At 33.2% G+C, this 25,956-nt stretch overlaps 2 protein-coding genes across 4 annotated transcripts; both read left to right on the top strand.

The window, feature by feature from the left end:
• The first annotated feature begins 300 nt into the window (after positions 1–300).
• LOC127126910 (regulator of nonsense transcripts UPF3) lies at positions 301–13,169 on the top strand. 3 transcript variants are annotated; one of them, XM_051057547.1, is made up of 14 exons: positions 301–624; positions 752–858; positions 1,652–1,747; positions 1,863–1,961; positions 2,129–2,208; positions 3,766–3,864; positions 7,319–7,451; positions 10,364–10,464; positions 10,804–11,230; positions 11,457–11,549; positions 11,658–11,776; positions 11,853–11,901; positions 12,576–12,711; positions 12,822–13,169. In XM_051057547.1, exons 1-12 carry the CDS (start codon positions 479–481, stop codon positions 11,889–11,891), a joined length of 1,539 nt encoding a protein of 512 aa, XP_050913504.1. In that variant the 5' UTR covers positions 301–478; the 3' UTR covers positions 11,892–11,901; positions 12,576–12,711; positions 12,822–13,169. The 3 variants fall into 3 exon arrangements, with proteins under 3 accessions (XP_050913504.1, XP_050912257.1, XP_050912943.1); XM_051056300.1 differs by having other exon boundaries at positions 303–624; positions 10,804–11,293; XM_051056986.1 differs by having other exon boundaries at positions 304–624; positions 10,804–11,293; positions 11,460–11,549.
• A 4,376-nt stretch (positions 13,170–17,545) lies between these two features.
• LOC127129741 (B3 domain-containing transcription factor VRN1) lies at positions 17,546–19,103 on the top strand. Its single transcript, XM_051059085.1, has 3 exons — positions 17,546–17,813; positions 18,071–18,493; positions 18,563–19,103. The coding sequence occupies exons 1-3, from the start codon at positions 17,676–17,678 to the stop codon at positions 18,809–18,811; spliced, it is 810 nt and encodes a 269-aa protein (XP_050915042.1). The 5' UTR covers positions 17,546–17,675; the 3' UTR covers positions 18,812–19,103.
• The last annotated feature ends 6,853 nt before the right edge of the window (positions 19,104–25,956 follow it).

Here is a 25,956-nt window from a genome sequence, read left to right as displayed (position 1 = left end):
TTCTTATTCAACTTTCACTTATTATTTGTTTAAAGGTGATTTATCAAGCATCCGTGTTGTTGCAGTTATATTAATTTCGGTGTAATCTTTTTTAGACTTAAACACCATTTAATAAAAAAAATACTACATGACCTAAGAAGGATTAACCCTATGTATAATTTGGAGTGTGGGGGAGTTGGACACATTGGAAAATTCAGATTAGATACAAACAGTATTCTGACACATGTCGGCCATCAATTAATATCGAATGATCTATATTTTAAGAAGGTTTTATTTTATAAAATTTAAAATATCAAACTTAAAATTTAAACCGTCGGATTCTTATCCCGCAAATTAGACGGAGGCGGCCACAGCAGCATCGCCGCAGACAATCCCGACCGGTCTTAAAGATTTGTTGATGGGCCCAGTTTGTGTTGTGTTGAAAAATACTAGTAATAGAGAAGAAGTAAGGAAACAGAAAATTTGGTGATCGAAGAAGATGAAGGTGCGTTCAGAAAGGGGAAAAACGAAAGTAGTTATTCGCCATTTGCCTCCTTCCCTCACTGAATCTGATCTCATCCAACACATCCATAACCGCTTCGCTTCTCGCTACCGCTGGTTCGTTTTCCGTCCCGGTAACACCAGGTACTTTTTCATCCCTCACAAAACCCTAACAATTCTCTTCCAATTTCATTTCTAATGCTCAACTTCTTAAGCTTACCTTTGTGTAATTCATTGATATGCGTGATTAGTTGAAAATTAATGTCTGCAGTCACAGGAATCAAAGGTATTCTAGAGCATATATAGACTTCAATTCTCCAGATGATGTTTTCGACTTTGCTGAGTTCTTCAATGGACATGTTTTTGTTAACGAGAAAGGTTCATTTTACTGTTCTTCTCTTTTATTTCTTCTGGTGTTTGTTTCTTTGATTTTTCTAGTGTTTTGTTTTTCTTCTGCAATATTGAATGGAACATAGTTTTTAGGGTTTGCTTGGGTTGGATTTTTTGAGCTTATATAGTAGCATAAGAAATAAGAACTTGTAAGATTGTTTGGAAGAGTTTATGGAAACAATTTATGACATATCCATAAACTCTTTAGGATAACTTTTGAAAGCAACATAGGGTTGTTTGGATTGGTTTATTTGAGGTTATCTACCGACATAATTTTTTGAGAATGTATGGGAGAACTTATGAAAACAACATATGACATTTTTCATAAGCTGTTTTGAGCTTATTTTCATAAGTTCTTTAAGATAGCTTATAAAAAACAACTTATAGCTTGTGGTTTAAATAATTTAACTTTATTTTATCTTTTGCTATAAAAATAGTTTATACATAAGTGTTTATCATGATAAGTGTTTGTGCTATAAGCTGCAAATAAGTTGTTTATCCAAACAAGGCCTTATAGGTTATATGAAAACAATTTGACCTTATTTTATCTTTTGTTATAGATATAGTTTATATATAAGCTCTTATTTGATAAGCGATTGCATTATAAGTTCTTAATTTACCTTTTTATCCAAATAGAACTTTAATTGTTTAGACCCGAGTTATTATGTTTTCTACTTAAACCCTTGTTAAATGGGTTAGTGCTTATTGTATTTTGTTTTTTCTCTACAATTTTGAATGTTTTTTGGGCTATGCAAAATATTAATGCTTGATACTCACTCAGGTGTCCAACATAAAGCAGTAGTTGAGTATGCACCATCTCTGCGTGTTCCAAAGCTGAGTACCAAAAAGGATGGCCGTGACGGGACTATATATAAAGGTATCAATGTAGTTTTAATTTTTGTGCCATCGAGATATATTAGTGTTCTAAAGCAACCTGTCTAGGTTAATGGCATGCACTCTACTTGTTTATGATATTTTTTTAATAAGGACAGATCCAGACTATCTTGAGTTCCTCAAACTCATTGCGAAGCCTCAGGAACATCTTCCTAGTGCAGAAATACAACTGGAAAGAAAGGAAGCTGAGCAAGCTGGTTAGTTATTTGTTCACCAGCTTTATTTGATTTACACTTATGAAAGCAGTCTAATCACTACTCTACAGTAAATGTGTTTTGAAGGATCCCAAAATAAGGTTTTAGGTTAAATGTATCTCTAGGCAAATTTCAGTACCATTCCTGTCTCATATTTTTCTCCTTTCTAGGGGCTAGCAAGGAAGCACCTATTGTAACACCCCTGATGGAATATGTTCGTCAGAGACGTGCTGTTGACAGTGGTCCGCTGGTAAATGATTCTGGGTCTTCTGAGGGCTTTTTGTTTTTCCTTTTCTCTCATGTTTATGTGCTCCAGGAACATTTAGTTAAGAGCTTTTAGCTTTATTTATGATAAGAAGGCTCTGTAGTATTCATCTCCTTTATGTTTTATTTGTTTTGAGTCAGCCATTAGAAGTATAGTGAATAAGATGTTATATTTTGTTATCCGCATGCTTGATTGTAGATAAATTTTCATATTTCATGTTTGGCATGTCTTCTTACTAGATTTCTTCCTTAGGTGAGTTTCATTTCAATCAACAGTCTTAAAAACTGAAGATTTAGAACTGTTATTTCTAAAATGTTTTAAGAAATATGTGAAGCTCTCTTAACATTCCAATGACAGAAATGTTTGTAAGGAACTGCCAAAAAAAATCTGCACATTATAAAAGGGTGTAGTAGCAAGATTTTGTGTATGCTTATAGCTATACATGTTATTGATAAGAAAGAGCTTTGGAGATTGAGCTTGAATTCGAGTAAGAAGGACATTTCACAATATATTGTGGATTGTGGATTTTCCCTACTTGTTCCTTTAAATTCTAAAAGTTACTACTAACTGCTCTGAAGCTAGAACATATTGTATCTATGATTCATGCTTTAAGTGTGTCATTTTCCTCCCTTTTTAAGAAAGAGCTTTAGAGATTGAGCTTGAATTTGAGTAAGAATGACATTTCATAATACATTGTGGATTATGGATTTTTCCTCCTTATTCTTTTTATTCTAAAAGTTACTACTAACTGCTATGAAGCTAGAACATATTTTTATCTATGATTCATGCTAAGTGTCTCATTTGCCCCTTTTTTTAAATTCTCGAGGAAGTTGGAATGCATAGTGATCAATGGAGGCAAAATATTGTGAAACTGCGTGTTTTAACTACTTAACAGTCTTTTTTATATAGGCTTAAAAACAATTAGTGCAATAGAGATATATAATATTCTACCCCTATTGATGCAACATGGTATGCCTATCCTATTCAGTACTATCAAGTAGCAGCCATGGCAAAGTGCGCGAGGGGATTTTTTTGCCAAACGCTATGGACAATTTGTGAAGGAGCGGTGCCATGACATTTTATGGTAGAAACAGCAACATAATATAGCAGAATTCCTGCCTTCCTCTATGGTTCTCCACCCGTAAACCATAACACAGCCTATGCAATAAATACTCAGATCTTAATCTTATTTTCAACATATAGCAGAACTATTTGGAAGCATTTTCATATTCATATGTAGTTAGTCCCCCACCCACCCACCCACTCACCCCTGTTAGCTGTCTAGATTTTTGATTCTTCAATAGGTCTGATGAATTTTCATTGTTTATAATGTGGAAAGTGCGCTACAATTTTCTGTTGATATGCATTGTTCACTTATGTTATCGTGCCTTCACATCTTTATGGCTTTAGTTTTCTTCTCCTGTTGGGTGAAATTATTCTGGTTTCATATATACGAAATTTATTAAATTACAAATAAATACAATTTAAGATGGTCTCCTCCTTGGGTAAATGCCTGACATGCAATACACATTCCTGTCTTAGGTTTCATCAGCAGCAACAAAAGTCGGCAGAAGAGCAAGAGCTGCTTTGCATGGCAAGCCTGGCCCAGTTAATACCAGACGAGGATCCGAAAAGAAAAGGGTAAGCCTTTTTATAATCAAGTGCATTTATAATTGTATATATTTTTATACTGCTGGAGGTAATGTGTAATCACTAGACTCATTTTGAATGCGATGACTTTGTTGTCATAAGAATTGCAACTTTTCTATTAATGCAATAAATGCAAGAGAAACCATGCTGTTATTGCCCCCTTTGTAGCCTCATAATCTTAATTCTGTGTGTAGCATTTTAATATTCAATTAGTATTTATCTACCAAGTGACTGAGAAATAATATTTTGCCATCTTGTTGTTGTTTGGAAACCATACTGTTTGTGAACTGTGAAATGGTTAGACATGTATACAAGCATACACATAGTTTTATCAATAAGCTTTTATAGTAGTTGTTCAATATTTTGTCACATGGATATAATTTCATACATAACTATTTACTCTGTTACTTTTTCTACATTTATAGTTATCAATAGTGTGGAAATCAGTAATACATCAATATGGACTATGATTGATAGGGCCAATGAAATCTCCGCCTGTGCTCAAATTTACTTTTGTTATTATTTTTTGAAGGAGTTTTTGGTCTCCTAGACCTATAGCATGCAGTGAGGTATTTTAGGTTTAGCAGCCTATGTTCTTCATTGCACAGCTCATCAATATAGAGATGGGGATTTTACAAGCTTCTGTCTTCCCAAACAGAAAGATCACATGGCCCACCCAAGATACAGCATATTCCAGTAGTCCACCTCTCATTCAGCAACATGCAATCTATATTCGCTTTGCTTGCACTATGTATTGGCATTTCTTAACAGCCAAACACATGTTTTGTCCAGCTTCTTGCTGGGTTTCAGCTTATCTTTCATTCTTTTCTAGCCAAGCCCGCTTATATCACAGCTTCTCTCCAGCTACAATTTGACTACTCTTTGAGTAGTTCTATAACTATATATATATACAGAACTGATCATATTGTATCAATGATCTTTGGTGTTGGGGATTGTGGCTGCTCCGCTGCATCCGAAGCTGTCAATTTAGCCAGCCCGCTGAGCTCAATCATGACCTGCATGTGTTAGGGTAATATAGTCCATAATGCTAAAAAGCTCACATCATAAAAGCTCACATGACCAAAAAGCCTCATAAATCCTGTGGGCTAGTGATGGCTTAGGAGGAGAAGCCCTAATGTTTTTAGTATTTTTTATATTAAACAGTTTGCCCTTGCTCATTCTATGGGCCAGCCCACTCTGATTTTAGGGCCCACTCCAAAAGCTCTCTCTTCTCTCTTCAAAACACATATTTCATCATAACCGATTTAAGCAGTGACTTTATTCTTTTAAGATTTGCTAGGTAAACACAAATTTTATGACATCGTATTGGACATCTTTCAAAATACAGCTCGAATGGTTATTGTCCTCAAATAAAAGAGTAGGAAACATAATAATTAATGAAAAGAAGTAGCACCAACCTTATAGTTATACAGTGTTGGTGTACGGATTTGTGTTTAGGTAGCAAATCTCTTCTTTCAATCATCAATACCTTTGATGTAAAATCTAGGAAAACAACTTGTTTTTTTATTCGTTAAACTGAATGTTTCATATTACTTTCACAAAGGCGCGCGCACGCACACACCTTGATAATATCTACTCTAGTGTCAACCAATATTCTTGGACATTATTAAATTTCTTATCTTTGTATGAACACAAGTGATTGAAATAATAGATAGCAACCTATCTTTTGTAGGAAAGTACCATGGAAATTTTCCTGAGCCAAAACAAACAAAATGTCATATTCTTTGGGGGTTACTGACTAGCCGATTGAACATTAACATGTGACATCACAAAGAACAAACTTGGGAGGATAAATCGATTATTTTTTATGTAGGTTGCATTGCAATCCCAGACCTCCATCCCCACACACTAACAAGCTGCAAGTCCCGTTTCAACTATTAATTGAGTTTATGGGTCCTTAGAAGCATTTGACCTTCATCTATGTTTTTTAAATCTCAAACTCATAGCTCCTTCTGTTTAATATGTTTTTGGACAGTTGGATTGTTAATTAGCATAAAAAAATGTCAAATAAAATATCACTATGATAGAAAATGTATGTAAGTTAAATTAGTTTAAATTAATCAACAAATGAAATTATCATATTTTGATCATAAAATAATTATGTTACACAAGAATGATCTCATTTAATATAATTTAACTTATTTTTGATAAAATCTTTAGTGTTTATTTTCGAGAAAGAAATATCTCTTGCATGTATTTTTGTTTGATGTATTCATATATCTTTATCACTTTGTGATGTAGTTTCTTGAGATTCGAAATCAATTCTAATTAATATTTTTCATTTATTTAGTTGTGTTTAAGATTTTTTTATAAAATCTCTTTAATAGCATTTAGCTATGTAATCAATGTCAGATAGGGATAGAGGAACAGTATAGTCACTATGTCGAGTTTAAGGGAGCAATACAAGAAATTCATACCATCTTACCATAATAAAAGCTAAAAAAAAACACAATATTGAAGACATATTCGGCACTAATAATTGAAGTTCATTGTTATTGATATTCAAACTCAATATTAAGCAAGTAAGTTTTAGGATGAAATGACCAAAAGTCCAAAAGAACAGTGGGAACAATCATAATAAGTTGAGGCCATAAATATTAGGTTTTTACAGGAGCTTCACTGTAGTGGCCGCCACTGCAGGTATTTGTTTGTTATTTGCCTGCTACTTGACCACTATCTGGCCCCAAACACAACACAATGTTTCGGATAGTGTCTAGGAGCTGCTACGCTACACAACAGTGTTACAACGTTTGCCACGGCTGCTATTGACTATATTGACATAAGGCGTAGTAAGAAACACACAGAGGCATACTCATGCATAGTAATACTATTGAAGTGATTTATTAATTATGTAAACTTTGTGAATCTTCTTAAACTGAAGATCTCAAACTCTATGTTTTTATTTTTCAATGTATATTTTGTCTTATTAATACTTGAATTTTCTATTTAATTGGGCTAAGTTTGGGGCCAAATGGGTTGGGCTTTGATCTAAACCCATCTTTTTCAATTCTTTTTTTTCTTCCTTCCCTTCAAATAAACAATCGATTAATTTCCTTGGAAAAAACAATAAATTAAGAAGGAACTTATTAAACTATTCCCTTCTCTTCTATCTCACGCTTTTGTTTCTTTTACCAAAACCAAGCAAAGCCAAACAGTGAGTCAATATTTCTCTATTTATATTTTGATTTATTTCCTTTTTATTTTTGTGGCGACGTGACCCGCATGCGAGTTGGATGTATTGACCCAGATAGATGTGAATTGAAAGGGATCAATTAAGTTAGGGTAGTAAAGGGAAGTTTATCATTTCTACATGTCTTGGGATAGCCTGACTCTTGTATTGTTGTTATGTATTGATGTTTCTATTTGTGCTTGCAAAAGCCCCATCGATTTGTGCCACCTAATGAAAATTAGTTTTGGTTTTCAGTATGTTCAGAAGGACAATGTCAAGAATGTTAATCGGAAAGACTCGAAAGACAAATCAGCCTTTACTGTGGTCCCCAGGCATGAAGATCAGTCTGCTGAATCAAGTATAAAAGGAATTTATGAAATTGAATCTTGTAAGTCATCTGATCTGCCTTTAGATTTTGTTAGATAAGCTTTGTCTTGTGAATATCTCTAGTGTGGTATAGTTATTTTTCATCAGCATCCAATGTTTTGTAATCTACTTTCACATTGCATATGCCTAGTTCCTTGTCTTCTGTTTTCTCTGTCAATAACTTAATATGTGTAATTTGCTTTTAATTGCTTGCACATTTCATTGCAAAATTTATGGCATGCAATTTTAAACCAAAACAAAAATCTTTTCTTTAGACATCCAAATCCCATGCAAAACGAAATTTCAATGACTTTAGCTTTTGTCTCTGCGATTTTATTGTACCAACCAACTCCTAGTGACATCTGTTCGTTACCTATGGTTATTATTGGCATGATCTCGGAGTCTACAAAAGCAGGTTATTGGTGGAGCTTTCGTAGACTCGACTCATAAACTAGTAGACTCGACTCATAAACTAGTAACAGTTCACCCAAATTTAGAGGAACCTATAAATGGGATATATACATAATATAAAACAGTTTTAACACATCAAAAATTCATTGTTCCAACTTCCAACTCCGTAATAAAGCAAAGTAGCAAACCACACTAATAAAGAGTGCAAGTACATCAGCACCAGATAATATCATGCTACATTAATGACCATATCATACATAAAATCATAAAATTAAGATACTAAAGTGAAAGTTTTTCAAAAAAACTAGACCTAACAATCATAATTATATGACAAGGAGAAACTGGGGGTTGGGATGGGGAGTCATTCATTTGCAGAGGTTATCTATTTAGTTTCCTTTTGTTTCTTTTCTTTGCCCCAGCTTTCCAGTTATATGTTTAGATGGCTTCCTTTGAGAAAAGAGCAACATAATGGCTGTAATTCTGTATTTGATCCTTGTATGAATTGCTTGGCAAAACTATGAATATAACTTTAGAGCTAGCTTTGAATGTCAAACCGGCTAACAACCTTCCTTTGAGAAAAGAGCAACCTAATGGCTGTAATTCTGTATTTGTTCCTTGTATGAATTGCTTGGCAAAACTACGAATATAACTTTAGAGCGAGCTTTGAATGTCAAACCGGCTAACAATCTTCATACTGTAATAGAAGCGATGAAGATTTGTGACTACTACTGACCTACAGCCCCCACATTTTGATAAAAATGAAAATTCCAATTTAAATTAGAATCTTGAGTCTAGATTCTCAATTCTTGAGAAGTATAGAATTTTTTTCAACAGGAATTGTATAGGGTATACATATTATAGGGATCAGCTGATTAGAAGAGAAAGAGATATCTTCCATCCATCCAAATGACCTCCTAAAACTTGTTTTGGCAGTTGTCTCCCAAACTAATAATAACTAGTGGTCTGAATGTAGCATTCCTCTTAAATGATTGAGGACTCGCATATTTAAAGATTAAGAACAGTTTTCATGTAAACTAATCTTTGTTATTATTTAAGATAAAGAAAAAACTAATTATTTGCTTACAATAATAAAAACCACTTTTTAAATGTCTTCTTTCATCTAGTACACTCAAGGTAGTCAGACTCGTGATCTTACGCAAGACCGGGTAGGGGTAACAAGATTGTGAATCGGGGGATCGTAACACGGATCGTAAGATCCTACCAAATTTATGAATTCATAAATATTGCAATACTGGGACAAATCAAAACAACATAAAGCATTCAAAATAGTAGCAAATAACAATTAAAAACTTCTAAAAAAACTTAATGATAATTCACTCAATTCCCTGTTCGTCCATCGCTCATTAGGGTGCAACCAGTGTTCCTCTATTCCTCCTAAATATGATAATTTTATTAAGAAATCTGAAACAAACAGACTCTGGCTTCCTTTATTAAATATAAGCAACTTGCACAAGAAGTGGTAATCACTGAATTGTTGTTACTCAAATAAAACCATACTTATCTGAATCAATTGATTGCTTTAAAACGCTAACACTATAGCAAAAATTTTAGAGAGAACTTTTCCAGGACACAAACCCATTCTTATTTGGGTCATTTTCCCAAACTCTTTCGAACAAGATGATCTATTTTCAGATCGTCCGCCAGAAACTCCATGTAATTGTTTATAATCATTTGAGACTCTGTATGGAGTATAAAAGAATGATAAATAATGGAAGAGAATACTTCATAAAGAAGTTTCCATAACAGTAATCCATCAACCAAAGCAGGAGTGTGTATCTTTCCAAGTGTCCAAATGCTTAAAATTATTACTAATGGCTGGGTTCCATTATAAGAACTATCCTTAGATTACACTAAAAAATTAAATGAGGGGGTCACAGTAAGAATCATATCTGTTTGAAGTATAACAGAATGATAAATAATTGAGGGGAATGCTGCACAAGCAAGTTTTTGTAAGTAATCCATGAACCACAGATGTGGTAAGCATTTTTCAAGTGTCCAAATGCTTAAGAATATTACTAGTAGCTGGGTTCCCATATAAGAAGGATCTCTACTATCACTCTAAATGGAACTAAATGAGGGCTCATCGTATCCAGCCTTAGAAATGTAAGAGATGAGAATTTGAGCTGATAGTTAATATATTAATGAAAAAATCTGAGCCACACAACTTTCATTTTGATAATTAAGTTATTGTTGGACTTGGTTGGACAAAGCATTTGCACACATGGCAACTAGCATCCTTATAGATGCGTGTCAATATATTTATTTTTTTGAAGTATCTGGGTTCCCTGCTATCATTCTCCTTTTCCCCTTCTCAAAAAGTTGGTGGATATAATATTTTGAAAACATACGGGAATTCACTTACTTTTGAAGAAACAAAAACAGCATCCAAATTATATTTTTTTTGAAGATTCAGCAATTGCAATTGTGCTTTTAAGTCCAAGTCTCATGTATTTTAGCTGATAAATATTATGGTTGTATTATTTTTGGTTAATGAATATGCAGTGCATGGCATTGAAGGTCCTGTCTCTGGAATACCACTGACTTCTGACTCTGGAAAGAAAAAAATCCTCCTTCTGAAAGGAAAACAACGGGAAGTTCCTAAAGTAGGTTTAATTTTACCCGTTAAATTTTCTCCTCTCTTCATCAGTATCTGGCTAATCTCCAATTCACTTACTTTTATTAATCATCTTAAAGTCTTGTATTTCCTAAAAGAAAATAATGTTCTTATTCCATATAAGCAAAGAAAAATGAAATTTACTTTCTCCAGTTCTATGCTAGATTTTAGTTATTCTTTGTTTAGGTAGACATCTTATTTTTCTTTTCTGGTCAGAAATATTGAGTGCTGCCCTTCCTTGAAAGTTAATTTGGAGCAGTAGAGTCACTCAAACATGAATAAGCTCGCCTTATTAAATTTTATTATGAACTTTTTGTGGAACTTTCAGGCCACTGAAGGTGTGGTTAAACAGCAAATTGCACAATCTGCAAATTCGGCCATTTCAACTACTTCAAAACAGAACCAAAGGCGTGAAGCTGGTGGAAGATTGATTAGGAACATACTTCTAAATAATGATTCTCGTCAAAGTCAATCCACATCTGCTGGACAACATAAGATTCAAATCTTAACTTCTGAGAATGGGAAGCGACTACCTCGTCCTTTTGGTTCAAGGTCTGGATTAAGTGATCAAGTCTATAGTCATGATGCTGGGCAAGTTACTTCTGAAGGGGATTCTAAAAGGGATTTGAGTGAGAAGTTCGTAAGAAGAGATTTGCATGGCTTGAGTATTTCTGGTGATAAAACAGAAAAACGTACTAGAAGGCCTGATCGTGGTGTTTGGGCACCTCTTCGCCGTTCCGATTCTTCACATTCTGGTAATGAGCTCTCATCATCCTCAGTGGCACAGCCTACACTGTCAAATCCTGAATCAGTTGAAGGTATGATCAAGGACTTGACAACAAGCTGTTCACACACAAAATAGATGATGTATTTCCGTTTAGTATAAATCAGGACCATGACATCTTCTTTTCCCCGCTTGAAATTTCAAAACAAAGCTGAGTGGTTGAAATCTTTTGTATGGTGGTTATTTTCAATTTTTAGCAGGGGAAGTAAAAGAAAATGTTTATTCGGGAAACAGGAGTGGGGAATTCTCAGCTTCTGCAGTTGGACGTAGTGGTCCATCTGTTGAGAATGGTTGGTGTCTCTACTCATTATGGAAAAAAAATCATGATATAAACAATAGAATGTATTTATCTGGATTCTAATGGATAAATGCTTCAACCAATTTTTTGAGCTCTGTAGGTTCACAAAGAATTTTTACTCGCCGTGGGGCTCCCTATATAGTGAAGGATGATGGTACAGTCATTTTGAGTGAAGGGAAACTTTCAAAGAAAGGTGTTGTTGGACCTAGTACTCATGAGGTATACATGTTATATTGATGTATTCTGTCCCACCTCTTTGCTTGAATCACCCTTTAAAATGCTTTTCTGTCTGCAGAAACAAGTTTGGGTTCAGAAATCATCTTCAGGGTCTTAAAATAGTTGTGGTAAGCCATTGGTTGTTTGCATCTAGTTTTATTGTCTTTTGTCTCTTCTAAATAAAATTCAGAGCTTATTGTATCAATGGGGATCAGTAACTCATTCTGTGACATAAAGATTGATCTCTTTAATGATGTTATGTGAAACTTGTGGTTAGTTGTGATATGTTTGTGATTTTTTTGAACTGTTGTTGAACTCTAAGTTGCTGTTGAATGGATTACTATTGTTCATTCACAAAACCTTGATCTATTGTTCCTAATTCTTCTAAAACAATCATGTCAATTTGTAGCAATTTTCAATATTAAAATGGCTATATAACTGTTGTTGGAAACCGGAAAAATGTCTGAAGTGGGTTACCCTTGAAATATGAACTTACATGAAACTAAAAGCTTTTAAATCCCTGTGGGCAAGTAAGTATACATCACATGAGCGTTTGTGTTTAGAAGTGAATGCTGAACTGTTAAGTTATAGCAGTATATAACTAAATTCTTTGATTATCACGACGTCAAAATGTTTAAATTGGATGTTTTACAGACAAGCTAGTGAGCTTTAACATGTGTTTATTTAGACTTTTTGGCGTCTTGATAATCAACATTATAGTTGAACAGATGTGCTTTGTAATTACAGACGTTGTTTTAGTCCGTGGTTTAAGGGTATTATCTACTTCCAATTTTGCAAACAGATAATGGATACTCAGTCAGCGCAACAATTCCTTGAAAAATTGAGGGGATTATTCCTGCTACATTGAGCTAGGGATCCGTTTAGGATATATCATCCTCAACCAATTCAGGTCAACATGAGCCTAAGCGCCTTGTAAGGTCTGTGCAAGTTCAATTTTTTGTTAATACAGGATTACTTGAATGTGGGGTTCATTTTAGATTTTTGAAATTTCTTTGTCCTATAATTAATTTCAAACGTTTTTTTACAGAAAGATGATCCAGTTGTTGCCTGACGGAGCTTGCAGAATTGAAGGAATGCAAAATCACAGATCTCGTTGACATGATTATTTACCGAAAACAGACCGACATTGTTAACCATGTTGATGGGTTAGACCCTTGAATGGTTTGTCTTTCTTAATTGTTGAATATTTTGGTTTTGGCAAATGTTTGTGTGTTTAACTGTATAGTCTTGGTATTTGCCATGGGATGGTATGCTGGGAAGAGTGAATCATTTAGTCCATTTCATTGGACATATATATAGTTGAATTGTGTACGAATGACTTATTACTTGATTTTAACATGCACATGATGTACATGTTTTACAAATTGATTTTCAACCCGTGTCTATCAGTTTGTCTCAATTTTAATAATTTTACTTTCGTTCTAGAAACATGCAGTTTTACTTAAGATTGGCCTTTTGAAGTCTTTTATGATTAAGGGTGCACAAATTTCTTAGTGAAGAATACTTGGACTTATAAAAAAATAGTTTGGGTATTCTCCATTTAGAAGATTGTTCCATTTAAAATTATGGATACAAGACATTTCTCTATTTAGAATCATAGATATATAAGACATGTGGCTAAAAACATTTTAAGGTTGAGATTTAAAATAAAATAAAAACAATTTAGAATTTGTTTAATTTAAAAATTAAAGGTTTAAATGTGCCTTAGTTTTTCCATTTTAAAAATTATTTTTTTTATCTTTGAAATTTTACATCACTTAAGATTTAGATGGTCCTCCTTCAAAGAGTTTATAAAGGGAAGGTGGTAGTATATTAGAGTCTACTGCAGCCATTTTTCTAGTCTATATTCAAAATCACAATGGCACACTATTTTTTGATTTTACAACAATAAGAGAAAGCACACCACTTTTACTTATAGGTAATGGTTACTAATTCACAAAAGCACACCACTTTTACTTATAGGTAATGGTTACTAATTCACAATGTATAATACATACTTATGAGAAATGAATAAGTAATAAGTAATGAAGATTTTATACTTAACAGAAAGAAATAAGAGAAAGCACACAACTCACCACTTTTACTTATATGTAATGGTTACTAATTCACAATGTATAATACATAATTATGAGAAATGAATAAGTAATAAGTAATAAGTAATGAAGATTTTATACTTAACAGAAAGCAATAAGAGAAAGCACACCACTCGATGAATAATACATAATTTTGAATAATTAATAAAGATTTTATATTTGTATCAATTATGAGCACTTTAATTTAATGCAGAAGTTTTGCTAAGTTTTTCGTTTAAGGCATTTAGATAAAAATTGAGAAATACATGAATTTGAATTGTTAGAAAGATGTGTAATTAAAAATCTAAATTCATAGCTATTTATACTTAAATAATACCTTTTGAAAAGAGTGTAATATCATGAATCATTGTCATGATTGATAGATGAAGTTTTAAGTTAGTTGGAATTAGATTGAAAATGAGAAAGTGTCACTAGTTCAGTTGTAATCGGTTAACACATTATCCTAACCAGTTACAGTTATATCTGAAAAAATATTTTTTTTTAAAATTCGGGTTTATAACCGGTTAGAGGGTTTGGTTAATCGGTTACAACTACTATGTTTTTCAAAAATACAGTTTTTTGTTCATGTAACCGATTAACACATTAATGTAACCGATTACATATTTTTGAAAATCTAAAAACCAATTTGTAATCATATGCTATTAAGTTAATTAATTTCAAAACAAGTTTGTATGCTTAGAGATGAGAGATGCAAGATTGTTCTGAGTATTATGGTAATATACAAATCTCAATTGTAACTTGTACCTTATTCTTAAGATCAATCCATCAAAGTCCAATTTCATTTTGATGATTGCTTGATTTCCAAATCTTGTCACCATAGATTCCTTTGAACTTTGAAACTTTTTCCTTCTTTGGTAATGCATTTGGTATTGATACTTTGACTTCATCAAAACATAAAACAATGTTAGAAGTTTGTCTTCACAATTATAATTTCCTTTATTTTTGTCATATGAGTTGATTGAATATATATATATATATATATATATATATATATATATATATATATATATATATATATATATATATATATATATATATTAGGTTCCATTTATCTAAAACCCTAATATCCAATTTCCCTTTATCCATAATTATTTCAATAATATGAGTTATACTCTCAACAACCCATAATTACCTCAACAATATGAGCCACTCAACAATCTTCACCTTAGAGAATATCAAACCTCTATGAAGATTTTCTGCATGACGATTCATCCTAGAAATTGGGGAAGTACACCTCCTACTTAACACTACCTCCTACTTAACACTGAGAAACATATAACAAGTCCAAGAAATGTCTGAACTTGCCACTGATGACTGATTTGTTCAACATATCAGTTGTATTCTCTGAAGTATGAACTTTTTAAAGTAATATCTAAACTCCACCTTATTCAACACCGAATTCTCTCACCAATCCTATTATAAGGCTTTCGGAGCTTCGCCTGCCGCCATGTACTCTGCTTCAGCTGTCGACATGACCACTATGGATTGAACTGATGATTTCCTACTAAAGTAAAAACACACCATATTATAGACCATCTATCATCAATATCACCAGCATAGTCAGAATCAACATATCCTACAATTAAAGGATCACCCTGTTCACTGCTAAACATGATACCATAACTCATAGTATGCTTCAATTACTTGAAGATCCACTTGACTGCTTCCTAATGATGATTTCCTAGTTTGGACATAAACTTACAAACTTGATTTACAACTTGTGTCAAATATGGTCTAGTGTATACCATAACATACATTAAGCAATCAACAACACTGACATAAGAGACTTTGACATATTCTTAACTTTTACATCTATCTTTCAACACTGATCCAGTGAGAGCTTAACTTGATTCGTCAGTGGAGTACTCACAACTTTCAAATTACTTATGCCAAATTTGTCTAACACCCTTTTAACGTAGCTTTTTCGAGAGAGCCATAATTTTCTAGTACTCACATCCATGTGAATTTCATGCCAAGAATCTTCTTAGTATCACCTAAGTCTTTCATGTCAAACTCCTTTCCTAACATGAATTTTAGTTCATTTACATAATTTAAATGATTAACAACAATCAACATATCATTAACATACAATAACAGAAAAAAAAGAGTCATCATCAAGGCTTCTAACATAAATAAAACAATCATACTCACACATTATGTATCCAATCTTAAGCATTGTATGATTCAAAGTGCTTGTACCATTGCCTTGGAGACTACTTTAAACTATATAAAGACCTTTTCAATTTACAAAATTAGTCTGCCATGTATAGTGACACTGAACCCCTTTGGTTCCTCCATGTAAGTTGCTCATATAGATTGTTGTGTTGAAATGTTCTCTTCACATCCATATGCTCTAAATGCATGTCTCTGGCTAATACTGCCTTGATAGAAGTATGTCTGACAAATCAATCATGCATCATTCTCCTTCATCTCTGCCTAATGGATATCCACCATGTCATTTGGTTTCATCTCACGCTACGCCTTCTGTAAACTTTGCTGAACTAACAGATCCTTAAACCTCATTTGCCATAATTTGAAATTATTTGTCCCATTGAACCTTGTTACTTCAAATTTCACACTAGGATTAGTTGCCATTTGATAGCAATTGTTAAAACAACAACTATTATATGAGATAAAATATACATGAAAGTAAAAGATAATGGTCGCGATTGATTTTTGTTAATGCAGTTTGACCAAAGATGACTACCTTTACGACTATAGATTAGCTATTGTTCCATTTATTTCTATCTTATGAATTGATTGGATTATAGTGTTACAAATCATATATATAAATACTAGGGTTCAATTTATCTAAGATCTAATCCCCAGTTTTACTCAAGAAACAATTATCTCTACCTATAATTATTTCAATAATATGGACTACACTCTCAACAACCAACCAATAATTATCTCAAATTCCATAATTATCTCAACAATATGAACCATACTCAACAAATATAAATATAACATGCAAAATTTACAAATTTTAATAAAAATTAATTTAAAATTTAATCTATTTTAAAATAAAATAAAATAAAAAGTGACGTGATATTAAATAATATTGATTGATTGAATTAAAAAAAACATATTTAAAAGAAAAAGGAAGACATTAATGGGCAAAGTAAGAAAAAATAAAGAATTACAACAACAACCCCAAACACTAAAAAAGAAAAGCACAATCCACAAAAATCTAACCAGAAAAAACATACAAACAAAATTAAATAACGAGTTTTAGTTTTCAAAAAAATGAATTTTTTTTCTTTATATTTTAAAAAATGATTTTTATAAACCTATTTTTCAAAATATAAAAAACTAATTTTAACATCTTATAACATAAATATTCATTATTGAAGAATAAAATATAATCAAAATTATAATTTTTAAGAAAATACTGCATCTCAAAAATAATTTTTTATGAAAAATTATTTGAAATAGTTTTAAAATTAAATAATTTTAAAAAAAAATATTTAATTTTTTTTCAACAATATAATAAAAATATAAAATAAAATTCTAAAAATAATTATTCAAACTAAATTTTTAATTAAGTTTTTTATAAAAAAAATATTTTACACAAAATTATTTACACTATAAAAATCATTTAAAAAAAAAAAAAACAGGCCAAAGTTAAATCTCTCCGATCTGAAAACAAAAACAAATCCAAAAGAGGCGGTAGCCATTCCTGCTATTGAATTAAAAATATCTATCTAACTAAATTATAAATCCTCAAACCAAATTGTGAGTCCAACATTATATAACATTCATCTTTATTAAATTAATATATAAATAGAATGTCAAGTAAAGTTTCAACACTTTTTGCAACAATGAAGCTTCACCGGAGAAGGTGTGTCCGGCCAACGTCGCCGGAAAAGGAATCAAAGCATTTTATGAAAGCCATACTTCCCTCCCCCATTCATTCCAAACAAATTGTATGTTTCTGTCTCTCTCCCTCCCTCTCTCTATGTACACACAGTGTATACTGAAGTGTGGGTAATATCTTGTTTTGTAGTTTTATGCATGCATGCATGTCAATAATCATATATGAATTCTCTCTTTCAGATGCTTTCTGACTCTTTTGTGTGTGTGCATGCATCTTGATGATCTCTTTTTCGCAAAATTGATTTTGACATGTTTGCATGTGCTCAAGTAAAATTGATTTTTTGTAGATGAACTTTTATTTTTGTAGAGAATTCCAGATGAGTTTATAACAAGATTTGGGAATGAACTCAACGATGCTGCTACAATTACTGTTCCCGACGGTCGTGTTTGGGAAATGGAACTCAAGAAATGTGGTAACGAGGTTTACTTTTGCAACAAATGGCAAGAGTTTGCAGAATACTATTGTATAGGATATGGTTGCTACTTGAGTTTCAAATATGAAGGGAATTCAAAGTTTAGTGTTGTTATATTTGATGCAACTTCTGTTGAGATTTCCTACTCATTCAAAACAAACACAAAGAAAAGATTCAAGGTTGAAAAAAATGAGAATGGTGGTAAACAGGTGAAGATCATGTCTAATTCTGATTCGGAGAGATCAGAGGATGGTGCGAATGAATTCAACCCAAAGAAGCCTTATTTTCGTTCCAAAATGAATAAGGGAAATAATGCGGTGAGGATTTTACTCTAAACTAAATGTTGAGTTATTTATTTATTTATTTATATCTGTTTTATTGTGCAGTATGTTAGTGCTGATTTTGCTTCAAAGTATCTCAAGTCAAATGTTCCTATGAAGCTGCAAAATTGTCATGGAGAGCAGTGGGAAGTTTATGCCAAATCATGGGGAAAAATGCAAATATCGAGAGGGTTTTCTAAGTTTAAAAGGGACAATAATATATCAGAGGGAGATATTTGTGTGTTTGAGCTGATCAAGGAGAATCCGGTTGTGCTAAAAGTCACAGTGTTTCCACCACTTCACTATGGTGATTAACAATTTATGTGGTTTTGGCACCAACTAGTAATAATCACTTGTGTAATCACATGTTTTTGCTTTTGTATCATCAAGTTATTGGGTCAAGACAAGTTCCTTTTTGTGGGTTTACCACAAGAGTGAGCAAGGATTCAATTTTGTTTCTTACAATTTCAACTAGTTATAAACATAAATGTCTGTGGCAAGGAAATTATGAAGTGGTTTGAAGGAGAAAAATAGAAATTGGAGTGATAAGGAGATCATGTAACTCATATCTCTAATAAAAATGAAAGGGGCTAGCAATTTTATGCAATTGACAAACTAATCCATTAAATTTATGGTAAATCTTGAAATAGATTCTTATCTTTACAACACATTCTATTATTATTTTAGTGGAGGTGGTTAGAGGATGTTCCCTTTAGAAATCGGAATTGCTTGAAGAGGTAGTAGTTGAGAGGTAGGTTTTATTGAGAGATTGTTTTTGAAGAAAGCTTCTAGAATTGTTGAGTTAATGAGTTTTAAAGAGATAGAAGAAATTAGAGAGGAAAACTAAATAAATGATAGAAGTAAAGAGATAGAGTTATAGATATATTGCACTAGAGACATATAAAAGTTCAATCTACAACTTTGTCTATTCATGTCCTCAAGAGTTCCATTAATAATAAGTCTTGAGCTTTTAAGGATATGCTCACGAACCTTCTTACAACAAATGAGAGATTTTACACAGGTTGATCCTCAAATCAAATGGAGCTTTTAACAAGCTAAGCTCACTAAAAAATCAAATATTTTAATTGCCTAATCTCAATAATCAAACATAGATTTTCACATACTACTCTCAAGAACCAAAGAAATATATTTCTCAAGAGAATCTCACCCTTAAACAAGAACAAATGCAACACAACACAAATACAACGAAACTCTCACAATTATTTTTTCATTCCCTTGTCACTAAGACAACTTTGGTGATGAAAAAGAAAATAGAGAAAAGGAGAGTAGAAAATTTGGTGTGAAATAGAATGAGAAGAAACCTTCTATGTATAGGAAAATAATTGACTAAAAAAAGGAAATGACCCATAAGTATTTTTAATATATGAATTGATTAAATAACCGTAGTATGAAATGTGTGTGTGCATGCGTGCGAACACAATAATACTCCTATAAAATAATTGAATTTCAAAGGATAAAAGTAAATTGACCCATAAGGTTGAGGTTTTTTTTACAGTAAGATTCATCATACTTGTTTCTCTCATAATCACTAACGAATGGATTATGATTAGCTATATAATGATGTCATTTATATACATAAACAAACAAGGTAGAACTCTATCCCATAGTTTAAAGAAAGAGGTCATATATCATCTATGGATTGCTTGAATCTATAACTTGAAAGACCATACAAGATTATTTTTTTAGTTTACAAACCATGTTCACCAATCCAAAGATATATGCATGTATACTTCTTCAAACAAATTAATCACCATTCAAGAAATGGAGCAACGGATGATGGAACAATCTCTTTGAACAAAAAAAATGATAGTTAGTTTGGCTACTAAGGAAAATGCAATAATAAATACAATAACTGTATTTGCTTCGACACATGCGTCAGGCCTGTTAACGCCCCTGGTGATGCATGTGTTAATAAGTGACGTTTATGTTCATTTTTTAGACCATTGAGCTGCGTATATTATAGTATTTTAATTGAAAAAATGTGATTATTTAAAAAAAAAATCAAATGAGTTTTATTTTATAACAAATAGTGAATAGTAGATTCTGTAAAGTGGATGAGAGAGAATGTTGTAGCGTGTCTGTCCCATCACTATCACATTATGCTTTTTGATTCCCTCATAATCACTAACGAATGGATTAGGATTTATATGACTTTTTTCTCAAAATGCCCCAAACCTGAAATTAATATCCCATAATACTCCAGGTTGAATTTTTTTTCCCAATCTACCCCCTTTTCTTTATTGGGCTCATTCATTCATTGGGCGAGTTTGTGAAGCCCATTTTATGCTGGGTAGGCTCGGCCATTCATTGGCCGAGCTAGTGAAGGAAGTAATTTTTTTTTTTTTTTTTTTTAAAAACTATTATATAATTAAGTAACTTTATTAAAATTATTATTAAATAGTTTTCTAATTAATTCTATATTTAATTAATATAATTTATTTATTTTTAAAATAATAATAATATTTTTATAAAATACAAATAATAGTCTTCTAATATTGTTTTATTAAAATATTAATAATAAAAATGATTATTTTTTATAATATTAATAATAAAAATATTTTTTTTCTTATATATTAATAATAAAAATGATATGTTTCCCTCCAAAATTTCATTAATTTTTTGGGAATGATATGTTTCCCTCCAAAATTTCAATGGCCGAGCAATTGTTTTGTGTTTGTACTGTCTCGGCCAATGATTGGCCGAGTATTGAAGTGAAAATAATAGCAGAACTTGTAAAAATGTAACTCAGATCACAAAATCCTTTCTTTTGGTCAGAATGTCTGTTTGGGGTCTTGTATTTTATGGACAAGGTGAAAAAATCAGTGTTTGCCTTGATCCGCAATGGAATTTCAGAACACTGATTTCAGCCATCCACACTGGCTTTCGACAGTTGGGCGGGCGTCGTATGAAGGTGAGGAAAGTAGAGTATCGTTGTCCATATATAACGTTGACTGATGCAAGCCCCGATGGTACGTACATGTATTACCTGGATCATATAGAAAATGATGAAGATGTTCAGTGTATGTTTTCGGCACATAATGGTGAAGTTAATAGATGAGTTGAAGGTCCACTTGTGTTGGTTGTTGTTGTTGATTAGTTTTTTAATTACCACTTGTGTTGGTTGTTGTTGTTATTGCTTAGTTAATGTGGTCGTACTTTGTAACCAGAAGCCTTTGATTATCAAATGTATTTCATAATTGTTTGTTCCCAAAAGACATTAGAAATACACAATGGTTTATATATATTACGTGCATAGTAGTTAATAATTATAAAAAAAATAATCATCTGGACGGATATTTAAAATAACAACATAATCATCTGGATGGTCGCTGGGACGGTCCTGCAACATTAGGACATTTCCTACGCATGTGTCCTATTTCACGGCAAATTCCACACCTTTTCTTTTCCTTCTCAACGTCGTCCATCTCGGTTCTAATCCTGGTGCTGTTTGGGCGCCCTTTCTTCCTCCTTCTCATAGAGTCGTCGTTGCAAAGAGTAAATCCTTCATATTATGGCCAATTCTCCTCATGGGGAAGTCCTAGGAAACTCTCCTTATAGACTTTGAAGACGTTAAGAATTTTGAAGACGTTTGGAATGTGAATGGAGTAGTCCTGGCGTATGCTCGAACATGCTGCGATTACATGGGAGCAAGGTAAGTGAAATGCCTGAAATTTCCCACAGTCACAATGTTGTTTCCTCAGATCAACGCTGAATTTTCCGGTTGGTCGACCGTCGTTATGATTAATCTTCTCTTGGACCATGAAATAAAATCTCTCTCGATCGAACTGCATGATGTTGTGCGTGTTAGCTTTGATGACTTCCTCAGCCATCCCCTTGTTGCAGTTATCAGTGAAAACCTGCCCAGAGGCTAATATTTTTATCCATTTATGGCCTCTTCTACCAAATAGTGATCATAAACGATAGTACGTAGATTTGACCAATGCAGTGATTGGAAGGTTTCAGGTTTCTTTTAGCATCGAGTTCATTGCTTCTGCTAGGTTAGTTGTCATGTGACCCCAGCGTTGCCCTCCGTCAAATGCCCTTGCCCACTTCTCCCGAGGGATGTTGTCTATCCATGATAAAGCATCGTTGTTTGTTCTTCGGATTTCCCCTCGATAGTAGTTAAATTTTTCCTCTGTTAACGCATAACCCATGTTAACAACTATTTTGCGCAGATCCTTGTCTTTAATCTCGCGCATGAAGTTTTGCGCGATGTGTCTAATGCAATAGACGTGTGATGATGGAGGATACTGTCATCCATTATCCGGATTGTTGTATGCACTCTTTATCGATTCATGCCTGTCTGATATTAGGCATAGATTTGCTTGGGGGTAACGTGTATTCTTAAATTCTTAAGAAAGAAACTCCAAGCTTCCTTTGTCTCACTTTCAACCAATGCGAACGCTATCGGAAATATGTTCCCGTTCCCATCCTGTGCCACAGCCATCAACAGAGTCCCTTTGTACTTGCCATACAACCATGTTCCATCAACCTGCACAATTGGTTTACAATACGCGAAACCACGTATACATGGTCGAAACGCCCAAAACAGACGATGAAATATCCTTTGGTCACCCAAGTATGAACCATCATTTGAAATCAAAGGTAAGGAATGTAATTCTATAATGGTACCTGGTAGATATGTTTTCATTACCAGTATCCACTACGGCAGATCGTTGTAAGATGTCTCCCAATTTCCATACAGCGACTCAATTGCCTTACACTTTGCAATCCATGCCTTTTTGTAGGATATGATATACCTGTATTTCTCAACAACATGAGCGATGATAACCTTCACCTTAAGAGAAGCGTCTCGATTTACAAGCTCCATTATGCTCTTACTAATCATTTATGAACTGAGTTTTGTATGGTCTTGTGACATGGAAGTGGTTGTGCACGTATGAGGCCCACCAGACTTACCAACTCTTCACCTTGAGTTGCCCTTACGCAAAGAGACCCTGCATTTGAAATTGCATGTTGAATTTCTACATTTGATGATAAAACGTACATTGTCAGATTTAACCACAGAAAAATCTAGACTACGTTTTATATGCCATTGTTGCAACGCTAGAACACACTCTTCCTTATTTTCGTACTCGATGCCCTCCTCTATTTTGTCAGAATTGTGAGTTGGTATGAAACTTCCGAAAACGGAGATTGGTTCAGCATCATCCAAACTTATGTTTTGCATGTGCACAGGTGGGTTGTACAAACTAATTGGTTGCGCTTTTAGTGCAACGATTGATGTGTCGAATATGTCTTCATTGCCATCGTCATCGCTAACACCAAATAGATCTTCAAATCGAACCTCCTCAAGATCATCCTCACTATTCTCGTCTACCTTTTCATTTGGTATGAAAGGTTCGTTATTTTGAGTCGGTTCTTCGTCAATGGCTTGACTCATTCCATAGTCGTCTAACTGTACAGATTGCGTTGGATAACAGAGATTTTCGTTGTGAGTCGGTTGTTCTTCAACATTTTCAGTGTGACTCGGTTGTTCTTCAAGATTTTCGACTAGACGAACATATATCTCAATGGTGGGTAATTGAGATAATGTTACATGACATTGAAACATCGACTTGACATCTTCGTCGGTCTCAATGGGTGTCATTATGTAAAAGACGGTATTATCATCTCTATTAAATAATGGATGGCGATAAATGATGTCTTCAACATAACGTTGTAACTTTTTTTCAATACGGTCTTTTAAATGATGGAAGTCGGAGTTGATGTGGATTTTGAACATATGCAAATTCGTATTGCAAAATGAGAATCCCTCACTTGGATCTGTGAAAAGGGACCCTTTGGAATGGATAGACACAATTAAATTTCTTTGAGCCATGGATGTGGAATATTTGATTTGATTTAGGAGATATGAATGTAGAATATTTTGTTTGATGAAAAGAAGTAAAGATATAAATGTAGTAGATTTGGTTTGGTGAGAATGAATGAAGATGTTAATGGTATTTATAGTAAACCAAACCCTATACAAATCACATGCAGATATTCATTCAATAGGAAGAGATAGAAAGCGTAATCCCTAGGCTGTACTAGCTCGTCCATTCATTGGGCGAGCCATAACCCTAAAAGAATAAACTCGCCATTCCATTGGACGAGCCCATACGACAAATGAATTATCTCGTCATTCCATTGGACGAGCTCATACATACCAAAGCTTAACTCGTCCATCAAAGTGACAAGTCTGAAAGCAGGCTTTTGGGCAGTGAAATTTCTCATCAGCGTGGGAATCTCTTCTTTGCAGGATTCCTTGCCAAAACATTTTGCATGCATTCCATGAATTATCCAATCACCCATTAAAATTCTAACCTATATATTTATTATATTTTACTACTATAAATAATCCTTACCTCTACAATTCCTTCTCATCATCTTCCTACAATTTCTATTTCACAAATACTTACTCTCTTCAAACATTTACTCTCTACAAATATTCATTATCTTCAAATCCAAAATGTCTTTGTTATGGATGGGCGAATCACACCGTGGAACGGCGACAAACATTGTTGAATACGTAAGTCTCTTTCAAATCTATTTCACAAATTCAATATGTAAATATCACATCAAATATTCATTACCATTTTTATTTTAATTTCAGCAAGACGGTAGGTTTCGGATCCATTCGCATACATACATTCAACCAAGTGCGGTTATAATACCGTATTTGGAACTAGCCGGTTTTGTAAATGTGGCCAAGATTGCAAGTCTAAAAGTAGACTCTAAACTAATTGTTGCATTATTAGAGAGATGGAGACCGGAGACACATACATTTCATTTACCAACAGGTGAATGTACTATCACACTAGAGGATGTGAGTATGTTACTCGGTCTCCGGATCCATGGTAAAGCTGTTAATGGCCTAACAAACGTAACAAATGATGTTTACATGGAGAATTTGGGCATTGAACCAACAACTTCGGATAAAAATGGGGCTTCTGTCAAAATAGTTTGGTTAGAAGCAGTATTAACACAACTGAAAAATAACCCTAACCCGACTGAGGCAAAAAATATTCTTCATGCAAAAATTTATATTTTACTTTTAATTGCTACTTTTTTAATGCCAGATAAGAGTCACAATTTGTTGCATTCTTCTTGGTTACCTTTAGTAGGAGACCTTGAAAAATGTAATACATACAGTTGGGGTTCTGCTTGTCTGGCGACACTATAAACATATGTGCAAGGCAGCCCATAAAGGAGTCAAGAGCATAGGAGGATGTGTTGTATTACTAACTGTATGGGCATTCACACGCATACCCTTGTTAGCCCCGGTTAGTAACGAGGTTCCATCACATCCTTATGCATTAAGGTAACGATTTTCATTTAAATGCAATTTATATTTCTCAAAATTATTTATACGTCGCTTTAAGGTATTTTTTTTAATATGCAAGATGGTGCAAACGAGGTATGAGTTATGGAAATAA

This window comes from Lathyrus oleraceus, chromosome 1 (assembly GCF_024323335.1).
Source record: "Lathyrus oleraceus cultivar Zhongwan6 chromosome 1, CAAS_Psat_ZW6_1.0, whole genome shotgun sequence".
Classification (NCBI taxonomy): domain Eukaryota; kingdom Viridiplantae; phylum Streptophyta; class Magnoliopsida; order Fabales; family Fabaceae; genus Lathyrus; species Lathyrus oleraceus.
This window is presented reverse-complemented; position numbering and strand designations above follow the sequence as displayed.

Coding starts and splice junctions, on each gene's coding strand:
- LOC127126910 (XM_051056300.1), top strand. CDS start 479: ATGAAGGTGCGTTCAGAAAGGGGAAAAACGAAAGTAGTTATTCGCCAT. Junction 3,865..7,318: donor GAGGATCCGAAAAGAAAAGG/GTAAGCCTTTTT, acceptor TTTGGTTTTCAG/TATGTTCAGAAGGACAATGT. Junction 11,550..11,657: donor TGGTCCATCTGTTGAGAATG/GTTGGTGTCTCT, acceptor TGAGCTCTGTAG/GTTCACAAAGAATTTTTACT.
- LOC127129741 (XM_051059085.1), top strand. CDS start 17,676: ATGTCAAGTAAAGTTTCAACACTTTTTGCAACAATGAAGCTTCACCGG. Junction 17,814..18,070: donor CCATTCATTCCAAACAAATT/GTATGTTTCTGT, acceptor TTATTTTTGTAG/AGAATTCCAGATGAGTTTAT. Junction 18,494..18,562: donor TGAATAAGGGAAATAATGCG/GTGAGGATTTTA, acceptor TTTATTGTGCAG/TATGTTAGTGCTGATTTTGC.